Source organism: Apis dorsata, unplaced genomic scaffold (assembly GCF_000469605.1).
Source record: "Apis dorsata unplaced genomic scaffold, Apis dorsata 1.3 scaffold_527, whole genome shotgun sequence".
NCBI classification, from domain to species: domain Eukaryota; kingdom Metazoa; phylum Arthropoda; class Insecta; order Hymenoptera; family Apidae; genus Apis; species Apis dorsata.
The window spans coordinates 207,714-219,721 of record NW_006263750.1 but is presented as its reverse complement, the minus strand read 5'-3'; the positions used below and the strand labels follow the sequence as shown (position 1 = coordinate 219,721).

General features: G+C 40.3%; 1 protein-coding gene across 3 annotated transcripts in view; it reads right to left on the bottom strand.

Moving 5' to 3' along the window:
• Window positions 1-12,008, bottom strand: part of LOC102680060 (dual specificity tyrosine-phosphorylation-regulated kinase 2) — a 43,969-nt gene that overhangs the window by 15,724 nt on the left and 16,237 nt on the right. For 2 of the 3 annotated variants that reach the window (XM_031512925.1, XM_006620753.2), the window contains one exon: window positions 563-2,106. In XM_031512925.1, the coding sequence (XP_031368785.1) occupies window positions 961-2,106 (1,146 nt within the window). In that variant the 3' untranslated portion in view covers window positions 563-960. Of the gene's footprint in view, window positions 1-562; window positions 2,107-12,008 lie in introns of those variants that run through there. The other variant, XR_422499.2, reaches the window with a different exon arrangement.

Below are 12,008 nucleotides of genomic sequence, written 5' to 3'. Positions count from 1 at the left end.
TATATATATATATATATATATATATATATACTTACAGAGAGATAGAAGTCGGGTTCGCGTCAACTAAATAAACCCTCTCGAGTATTACTCCTCACCTCGGGAGAATCGATTCATCGACATGGCGCAAATCTTTGCTTCCCCCCTGCCATCCCCTTGGCACAATAACCTCCGTGGCCGTCCTCCCTATTTACTTTATAATAGGATACAAACGTGACGCAGCGATACGAGCGAACGTATACGTAACTCGTTTTTAACGTGTATACAACAAGGGAGGCGCTGATCTTAGCGAATCGGTATTTAGCGACCAGAAAAACGAACGCCGAAAAAGCAATCGTCCTCGATTAAGCAAACGGATCGTGCACATCCCTCCTCTCTCGAGCAAACGGCGACGAGAAATGGATCTTGGAGACAACAAGCAAATTGGAGAGCAACGCGAAGCAACGTCGCCAAGCTAGGTGAGGTACATGATTCGAGGTATCGCGATTGATTTTCCCAGTTCCTTCACCCCCTTCAGCGATTCTCTTTGTCGTTATTCCTTTTTTTCCCCATTTTCTTTTTTCGGTTTTTTCTTTTTTTTTTTTTTTTTTTTTTTACGCTTTTCGCTTTTTAGTAGTAACATATCGCGTAGTAGATCACAGTAGTAGTATCCGGAGGTCGAAGATGAGGCCACTGCTATCTCTCCTTTGACTCCGAGGAATCTTTTTCTCGTAACGAGCGACCATATTACCACACAGGCAGGAACACCGTTAATATCTCGGTGTCGTTCGACAACGGGTATTCACAACGCGTGTCGAAAGACGACATCGTGAAGATAGACATCGGTCGATCTGATCCGACAAATCAGCGAGACACGAGGTCAGCGATCACGGCAACATCGACCACGGTAAACGTGTTAGAAAAAAGTAATAAGAGGGATCTCGTGTTTCGATGAATCGTCTCAGTTGCTCGATAATGTCCTTGCTAATCATTGTCCACCGTCTCGAGCCACTCGAGAAACGATATGCTCCATCCGTTGGATCCGTGGGATCCATGAGAACCATGCGATCCTTGGGATCCATGGGACCCGTGAGATCCGTGCGAACCGTTATTGTGCTGCTGTTTCGTTTGCAATTGATGACTATGCTGTTGCTGCTGTTGCTGTTGAGCTTGCTGTTGTTGTGGTTGTTGCTGCTGCTGTTGTTGTTGCTGTGGCTGCGATTGCTGCTGACTACCACTAGTACTACTGCTACTACCGTCACCACCACCACCACCACCACCACTACTAGCATCACCACTAATAGAGTTCAGCGACGGATGACTGCTGACGGTCGCTTGATGATTGGTTGCCACCGTTTGATCTCTTCCTCTTCCTCTTCCACCGTCGTTACGTTGCAATGCCGAGTATATGGTAGACATGGTATGGAAGATGTCGTTCAACTGCTTCACCTTGTTCGTGTTCTCCGTATTGTTGGTCTGCAACGTGTTCGACTTGGTCGAACTTTTGCTACCGGACGCGGAAGTACGGAGGCCGGAAGCGGAGGTAGGCGGCGCAGAGGCTGCCGGTAACGCGGGCAAAGCGTCGTTCGTTTTCTTTGGAAGCTCTGGCAATCTACGGCGCAGCCATCTGTGTTTCAACGCTTTGCCAGGTGTCATACGCTGTTCCGGGTCCCATTTCAGGCAGCGATGAATGAAATCCAGGAAATATGGATCGTCGCAATTTTTCAATACCTGCCTCAGATCCCTGGAGCCGGGCGGGCCACGGTCTTTGCCTTTCCTGGAGAAACCGCCGTTCAACACGATCGAACCGTCGGACATCGTTATAACGGTGCAATAGCGTGGATAACCCTTTGAGCTGATGAACTGCCTACACCGTTTCGCGGATTCTAACAGCTGAGGCGGCGGCATGCCTAGCAACTCGATGATACAGGCCAGCTGGTCGGACTCGTCTTCGCCTGGCAGCAGCGGGAAACCGGTAACCAGCTCCACCAAGATGCAACCGAGGCTCCACATGTCGATTGGCATACCGTACTTTGCACCCAGGATCACCTCTGGCGCGCGATAGAAGCGACTTTGAATGTACGTGTAGACGCGTTGGTTCTCGTAGCAGCTCGAACCAAAGTCTATCACCTGGAACAACAAACGGAAACGAGTTTGAGGATGTATTTTACGCAATGATATTATTATATTGCCATTACAATCGAAACATTCCGGTATGCGGTATGTTATGATTCACAAGTTTGGGATCATTTCTTTTTCCTCCTCCCTCTTCCTTTATCTTTATTTCTGACAGAATTGACGCGTTAACAATGCCAATAAATCTCAACTGTGTCCCATACCGTGACGTAAATACCGTTATCGATGGTACGAATAATATCGTTTTAATAGTTCTAAACGATCCTAAACAGACACGCTGATGGAATATTATTATATCTCTCGCAAACTCTAATACCAATTCGAAATCCTGGAACTTACTGAATCGTATCATGAATATCGTACGTGGACTGAATGAAATCGGAGCCCGTGTATCGTTTATGGCACACGTTTTCCAAGGAAAACGTGACAAAATGATACGAAAGAACCGGTTTTTTTTCTCTAACGCATAAACGTATAAAGGCTCGATACGATCGTTTTTCACCATGATTCTCGTAAGCTGAGGATTACATTAATTAATATTCATTCGACGTTATCGTTACAAACCGTTAAGATGTTTGTGAGGCGGAATAGAGAAACGCGTGACTAGAGAAGATCGAGCAAGGCAGCGGATAATTTTGTGCGATCATATCTGTTTTTGCTACCGGCCTACTTTAATATTTCGGGTAACATCGAGTGCTCTCTCTCTCTCTCTCTCTCTCTCTCTCTCTTTTTCTCTCTCTCTCAAGGTGTGCGGCAAACAAGAACGTCACATTGGAATTTATCCAGGGTTATAGCGGTTAGCTCGATTTATTGGCTAGGGTCTGTGAAAATTTCAACAAGACGCGATATCGATAATTAAGAGATTATTCCACGCGGACCAATTTCCTCCTGATCGACAAACAATATAATCTTTTTATTTGGAAGAGAGTTCTCTCCTGTTTCTTCACAAAAGAATACGATCTTTACGCTTAGAAGAGTTAGCAAGAGAGTGTCGCGTATTTGCGTCGAATGAAGTAATTCGAAATGCGAACGTTGGTTAGAGGATAGAATTCATTTATCAGAACGTGGATCCCTATTCTTCGAACGAGATAATGGAACTCCCTATTGTTTTCTCCAAATGTAGTTTCAGATAAATGGAGTTTTGCTACACATAATCGAAAGTCTTAGTATTTCTAGGAAGCTTTAGTTTTGATATTCTATATATCGGAGAACATGAAGATACATAAACGTGCGGGATCAACGAAACTAATACAGTGCGGTCTTAAATTAATAAAATGTTGGATCTTTGATAATTATTTCTCTAAACAATTATCATTACTCCGTTACATCGATCTTTATTTTGTCTAAACGTTTTTCCAGCGTAGCCCATTCCAAACGAAATTCATTACGATATTTTAATTTTCCATTTATTATCTCTAATCTATACAACAATTTTTCAACTTACGATCTTACAGATTCCTGCTAACTTTCACGCGCATTCCTACGAACGCGCGCTCGATCACTATAAATCCGATATTCAAGCGTAAACCTCCAACTCCTCTTCCATTCGATTCTCTCAAACGCTTCTCATCCATGCTGCAGCATCCACATATCATCGCTCGAACAACCTCCGAGAAACAATTTAATCCTTACACACGCGTTCTATTCACCTTGGAAAAAAAAAAAAAAAAAAAAAAAAACATTTCCCATGAACACACCGGTTTTCTCGATGGGGGGGGACCCTTCCCTTATTAAATGCAAGCGGCTAAGCCTGGGAAAGATATTGATTTTTCGAGTGAAAAACCAGCGTCTTCTCGTTTCCCTCCACGCGGCCAAGATATGTCTGACGCCGGGGGTTCGCACATTATGCGCACGAAAAGACGTGGCAAAACGATTCGTACGATCGGGTTCCCGCGCGTCAACGTAAATAGAAAGCGACACGGTTGATCGATTTCGACGGGTGTCGCGCCGGAAGCCCGGCCGAAGGGTACGTTGTTTGACGGAAGTCGCCCCGAAGGGACGTCGGCCCTGTCACTCCGCTAGAAAACACGCGTTCGAAATGTGGGTTCCGTTCAGTTCTGATCCCGTTCACCGATCGTACCTTTTCCCATCGTGAAATTACTTTCTTGAAACGGTGTAAACAAGCGCCAACTTCCGCGAAGCGAACTTATCTAAGGACTTTTTTTTTTTTTTTTCTTCGTTATTTTTAATTAATCGTCGTGGGCACGTGGTGTCATTCCACGCGATACACGTTGTGGATTTTACGATCTCTTCCACGTTCACCGATATTTCTTCACGGTTGAAAGCGTACGCTGCAAAATACGTGTTCGAATAAAACGTCGGTGAAATTCGATTTGAATCCATTACTCGTTTCATTTTTATTTTTTTCATTTTTTTTTTTCTCTCTTTCTTTCTTTCGTCTCGGACAAACCGACGTCGGAGTTTATAAAGGAAATATTTATAAAGGAACCACAGACCTACGTGAAACGTTCCTGGGAATATTTCGTGGCGATGGATTTGTATAAGCAGTATAATTTACGGGACAGTTTATGCGTTCGTTCACACTAACGTGGAACCATTTCTGCCAAGGCTGCGAATTTTAGCGGCTTTTTCCTTTCGCTGATTTATCTTACTTTGTTACTTGTTTACGACAAGCCGGAAAAAAATTTTTCAAAAACGGTCCATCTTTTCTCTTTCGAAATCTCTTGGATTAAAATTTAAAAGAATCGTGAAATTTCATTCTCAATATCACGAGATCGCTGCTTCCTTCGAACGATTGAAATTATCGATGATCGATAATAACGCGAATGTAAATTAACGGGAGTCTAGTGGGGGATGGAGGAACCGTCGAGACGTTTTATCGTGGCCCGTGAAACGAGATACGAGAAGAAAAATGTTTATTCGCGGTTTCCCTTTCATTCCGTTGCGGGAACAGCGATAAAAAGAAGCTCGTTTCCCCTAATTGGAGCGAGCTGTTTAGCTTTCGAGGTAACAGGTGGTATACCTGTGCGCTACTACTTATTCACGCGAGCCCAGCTTCACCGAAGAAAAATCTTTCGTTCAAGATCTACCCGCGTTGTTGTTCCCCCTTCTGGGGAACGTCTATCGCCTGGATGGAATTGGAATTCGTCGAGCGACGAACTAGAATTATTTCCAATATCTTTCGTAACCTTTTCCTCGATGCTCGTTTATCGATCCAACCGCAGGAATTCTCTCTCTTCGTGCTCTCTTCTTTGAAAATATAGAAATAAAAATTTAAAAAGCACGATGTAATGTAATCAATAACCATAATTTTGATTTAAATGAGTATTTATTTATTTATTTTTTTCTTAATAAAATGGAAAGAGCGTTTTTTGATGGAATAATTTGTTGAAAGGCGAGCGAGAGGAGAACGTTCGAAGAAATTTCAATTAAAGCACGGTGCGCCTTTGACATATTCGTGATCAAGCGGTGTATTGCGCTAATACGGAGCGTGTCGTCGGCTGACGACGATCGATCTTTCTCATCGATCGGACGAGCCTTGACCTTTGTCGAAATTTCATTTTAAATACGTCCATAATCGACAGATTTACATTATAATTATTCTTATATACCTCGTTCGAGAATTGCACTGATATAGTATATATATAAGTATAGTAAAGGAAATTTATATCTCTAATTTAAGATTATACATCGCGTGTTGTACTCCCTACGGTCTTTCCGACTACAAACCTCGGTTTAAAATTAGAAATGGCTATTAATTTCGAGCGTGGAGACGCGGACACGGAGTGCCGTTTGATGTATGAATCGAATATAAGGATGAATGTTCGAAATCAGAGATTATAATGCGGCAAGAGAGCGCATGTGTAAAGGTCAAGGTTCGTTTACGGATTATTCTCTTTAATTCCGATGGCTTATTTAGGAATTCGAAACACGCGGAAAAGGGGAATGGACAATAATGTGACCAATAATAAAACGGATCGATATTGTATTATCATTGATATATATATATATATTATAATAAGAGAGATAATACGCACGAGATTTGATTTACCTTGACATAGATAACAGAAAAGCATTTTCGTATGGAATGTTGCGTAATATTATATATATATATGTGTGTGTATGTGTGTGTGTATATGTTGTTATATCAAAAGAGATTAAAATTACAGCGTCGATGCAATGTTATACACGCGTAATCGAAGAAGTGAACGAGATCGCTCTTCATAATGAATCGTAACACAGGAAGAACGGGCAAATTGAATATTTCCACGATGAATAAGCTCGTTGCAGGTGTAATTAATATGCATCGGTCGAATGCTTCGTAAGATGCATTTTTCTGCATCCTTGCTCTGTTGGAATTGTTCCATTGTTTTTTTGGTAATATGAGTGTAAAAAATTGATTTCTTCTTTTTTTCTTTTTTTTTTTTTTGTGTGTTATTACTTTCCATCACTTTACGTAATGGTTTAATTAATATATTACCGCGTTAATTAGAGTATCGTGTAATTCACATTTATTGTTTTTTAAACATAATTAGCAATTAATTGGCGTTGCTCGATGAATTTGCAAATTTTAATCACTTCGAATTTATTCATTGCAAAAACGAACTGTAAATTCATAAAATTCACAACGTGGAATATCAGAATTTACATTAACCTTAGGAAGATTTTACATACAGATTTTACAGAATCCATCTGTCCTAAAAACATAGGAATTGCATTTCTGACAATGCTATAGAATTTAATTCGATCAAATTCAAATATTCATCAGGTGCTTTAAATTACTCGATTCATCTGTAGTAGCGATAGATGAATCTCTGAAGACCAAAAGACTTCGTGTAATCATTGAAAATATTATATATAATCATATATCCTTGAATTCTCAATACTCTAAAACTTATCTACATATTAAATAATCTAACATTTTTCACTATGATCGTTTCTATTCCATTTTAAGAATTTCATTTGTCGAGTTTTACAAATTGAAAACAATGTCTGTCGTTAATATAATTTTACATTCGAATCTTAGAGAAATTTTATTAACGTGCACATATCTGTGCAAATTTGGGACTAACTTCTACGACCCTTTGCATAGTTTGCATTTACTCTAAGAGGAATCTAAATTAAATCCCACGCATACCGCGCGATGCGTATAGACTTGAATGACCTATATGTGTCCAAATCAAATCCAATGAATCCGATATTATGATTTATATTGAGTATAATGAAGCCAACGTTGCTTGCATCGAGTTCGACGAACCAGCGGTTGGCTGTATTGAATGTAATACGTTCATATCGGATCCAATAATCCTAATGTTATCCGTATTAACTCTAATGGTTTCAAAATTGCGTACATCGAATCTAAACAATCTAATCTTACATCTTAAAAGTCGAGTATCGTTAAAGGATTTATGTATTTCGCTCGATATTGGATATTTCTAAAAATCTACCCCTCGAAAATATCTCGTGTAAAATTTTTAAATCGTGGATAGAAATACATTTGAGAGTAAAAATCTGAAAAGCGGACATTGATAGTAATTTTTTGCAACGTTTATTTTTAAAACACATCCTCAAACTCAAAAATTTCACTCTGAAATTTTATTCTTCTTAAACTCTCGACGATCGAAACTTACTTTCAAACGTATTTTTAACAAATTAGGTTAACTATCCACCAGTGATTCTACACTTCTCTCGCAAAAATTACCCTCGAGAGTGTATTTTTCGCGTATAATAAGCACCGTTTCGAGACTTACAAAGTCAACGTAACATCTATTTATCAGAGTTTTACTCTCGAATAAACTTTTACCCTTTCGTTTCTCGCTTCCTCACCAAGATCTTTATGACTTCTCCGTAAAGTGATTTAAGTAAAAATTAAAAAATAAAGCTACGAAACGCATGGTGACGAGCGAACATTATGATTCCACGTAGACGAACTTTATTGTCGAATCGTTGTCCCTCGAGACGATAACCACAGGGAGGTCTGAGTCATCGTTGACGACCACTGCAGGGAAAGCCAGCATGTTAGGCCAGCTCGTTATGTTTCTGGTTTTGAGCCGCGATCGATAAACGCTTCTTGTCCCACAGGAGGATGTTTTCGCGATAAGATCGAACATTTTTTTTTTTCTTTTCTTTTCTCGTTTTTCGTCTGTTGCTACCTCGTTAAACCACTCTCACGTTTCTATTACGATGATTGAACGAAAATACTAATGGTAATCACAGGGTTGTACGGGCATTATTACGCTTAATGTTTTCCGCAGCCCATCCGTGGAACAGAGAAATTAGACTAATTGTTGGAAATAATCCTAGCGCTATCTAATTTTATCGCTTCGTTCGTGCGCATATTCCACTAAAATTTAAAAAATTCGATACACTGTATTAGATATTCCATATAAATATTAATATGGACACGATTATACGATTATAATGTGTTTATTCCGTGTATATTAGTTTTTGAAATTAGGCTATAGAAATTTGGAAAGCAAATTAGTTCGTTTCTTGTGTTATCCATATTACCAATTTCTTTTTATACGAAAAACTTTTGATAAACTTTGAATTCAAATAAATTACTTAGTTAAATTCAATTACGATGATCTTTGTGAAACGTGATATACAAATTATAAGTATTATAAAGTTCAATCAAAATTAATTCAATAAGTTCACGATTAAAATTCATGTACAACCTTGTGCTCTTTTATCGATCAAATAAATTGAAAGTTGTAGTTTCAACGTCGTTTTCCACGTAGGAATAAATTTTATATAAAAATTGACAGCACAAGTAATGAATAAAATAAAATCGAGATCAAGAGTTATTGCTTTAAATCGCGTGTATATCGCGTGTATCGTGTTTAATCAGATCGCGCGACATTCGTTGTAATTCACGTGGATGGTGTTCATGTTTTATGAATTAAAATAATTCGACAATAAGTTTTGAGCAAGCCTCGCCGCCAGTGCACAGATTGGTCTCCCCGTGGAACACAACAGAAAGTTATTGTCAAGGTCGGCCATTACATCTGACCGGAAATGCTTGGGCTGCCTCGACCCTATGGTAACGTTGCGGTTGCATCTTCGAGGAACAATCGACACGCGTATACGGCATATCGTATTTAAGCATCGTGCGTATCGTGGCATTTTAATTTATCCTCTCCCTCCTTCCCCTTTTATTATATTCATATTAGACGGAAATACGAAATACGCAATTCAATTTACGTGGAACTCGAATACGAAAAGGGGGGGATTGACGTAATTTTTAAATAAAGTAATCTGATTAATAAATGAGGATAAATAAGCACGTAAATATATTATTGATATCTATCATCTCGAGCACGTTCTTGAAAGATTAGATTTCCTCCAAGAATTTGTGCTGTTCAATGTATAATTGTAACTTTTCATGTCTTTTCTTTTTTTTTTCTTTTTTCTATAAATAAAAATTTTCGATCGATCAAACATTGGCCCCAATAGTCAGGTTCGGTTACCACGTTACGGGCAGGTGTTCTAACATCCACAAACAAGAAAGTACACGTGTTTCGAGAGAGCGAGTTCGATTGGAAAGTTCGAAGGCGTAATTAAAATTCCCAAACAACCTTTCACAACCGGAAGAACGGTTTGACGGAAACGAAGGAAAGAGCGTTAATGAAGATAAACGCGGAAAGGAAACTTTTCGCCCTCACCCGATCAAACGGATTAACCTTCTAATCTGCCCTCGAGAATCGAAAACTGCTTTCGAGAACCGGGTCAATCGAACTTCCATTAACCGTTTCGCATTAAACTTATTAATTAAAGTCCCGTTTACGGGAGTTTAGAGCTCGGTTACGCGCGGATCGTTGGAGAGGCACGAAACGAAGGGAGAGGAGGACAATCATCGTCCCTCCCCTATTTTCCAGTATCCTTTTTTTTTTCCAACGTATCGTTGGAAATGGGAAAAACAATTAAAACCTATGGGATATCCGCGAAACGAGTACAATTGCAACGCAATAATAGTGACGGATACGGGGGGATAATAGAGGAGGCGGAGAGAGGGGGGAGGCCTCCCGTCTGGCCTCTCTGTTTTTTTCAAATATATTTATTTTTTGCGTAACGCTTCGTTCGCAGGCTTAACAAGAACAAAACGAGAAGAACCGTACGAGAACCTCTCGCGATACGCGCGTGAACATAAAATTGAAGTATCAATATTTAACGAACCGTGGACGGTGTTTTGAACAGCGGACGGGTGCTCTTGACGGCGAGCAGCCGGATATTGTACGATACACACAGTTTGTTTCCGTTGTCAGTTTGCACTATTCTTTCCTCTCCGTCGGATTCGTCCGACGTTTCCACAAAGCATTCTCCCGATCCCCCGCCTCAACTTATAATCGATGCTTTAATATGCGCGTATAACGGCGGAATAACGGCCAAGTGGAAATTGTGTTTTTAAAAGAGCGGAACGAAAGAGAGAGGAAACGGAAACGGATCGCGGTTATTGAGAAGCAACGATTGAGCGACAGTTTCAACGAATATCAATTGTACCGATATCGTTCGTACTTGATTATTTCGCTATGCTATTCCTCCGCCTATTGGGTAATTAATGATCGGCGAATAATTAATCGGGCTTAAAAACAAGGAGTTTTCTCGAATTCGTGGAAACGCAAATCTATCGTGTAAATTACGCTGTGTATCCGATAAATTTGATCGTCGAAACACAATTTCTCGTTACGAATACATTCGATTCGATGATACGAGAATGATGAATGGTTTTCTCGAAAAATCGAGCACGAGCGTGAATAGGAAAGATTTTAATATTTAACAATAATAATTTAACAAAGAATGTTTTTCGTAAATTCTTCACAGGCTATAGAAATCATCGTCGATTCCTTCTACGATTAATTTTCGCAATCAACTACGATAAATAATGCACGATGATAATTAGAATTAATACTCGATTTTTATACTCGATCTCGTCCTCGCTGAACGAAACTTCTTCGATTCGAACGAATTGCGTCGAATTTTTGCCAAGGATTTGCCAAGAAATCCCGATTCGTATCCGGGAACGGCCTACTTGGCCGTTCTACGACGAGCTTCTTCGAGTCACCGCGATTAGTTTAAAAAATTCATCGCCTCGAGCGGATGAAAAAGGGATTGGTGGTTCGGTCAAGCGAACGAGGACACGAGAGAGCGACGAGCAGGGCTGCCCCGTGGAATTTATGTATCGGCAAAGAGGCAGAGAATTACCCTCCGGTCGATGAAATTGTCCTCATTGTCCGCGTAATGGCCGATCATCGCCGTTTCCAGACGTTCGTAGTTCGTCCCCGTTCGACGACGTCTTCGAGCCACGCGCTTCTTTCTATTCCTCCGCCATCATTTTCTCTCGCGGAAAACACAAACCGGGGAGAAGCCCCAATTAATTTTCAATTATATACCCACCACGACCGTAATTCAACCCTTCTATTTCCGTTAGTCACGCGACGTTGCACTTGACGCACGATCGGCTTTCTACATCATCGCAAGGGGGAAGGGGGAGAGAGAGAGAATCCATCCATCCACGGCGCAAGAAGAGGCGGCTCTCGTCTGCCCTCCCCTACCTCGTATCGCTCACTTTTATACTTTGTCATGCCACCCTGCCATCCTTCTATTTATCGTGACGCAGGAATCGTTGCATAAGTCGCCAACGATATTGCGTATATGGAGCAAACGGATAAACGATTCTGGGTGAATGCTGTTTCTTCGAAACGAAGTCGAAGAAGATTGGTTGAAGAAGAGAGAAGTCGAATAGAGAAAAGAAAGATAGTCTTCTTCTTCTTCTTCTTCTTTTTTTTTTCTTTGTGGAGGAGAATGATTTTATCGAAGGGAAGGGAAGAGAAGAAAGATTGATGAGAACGTTAGGTTTTTTTTTTTTTTTTCTTTGGGGAGGAGAATTATTTTATCGAAGGGAAGGGAAGAGAAGAAAGATTGATGAGAACGTTAGG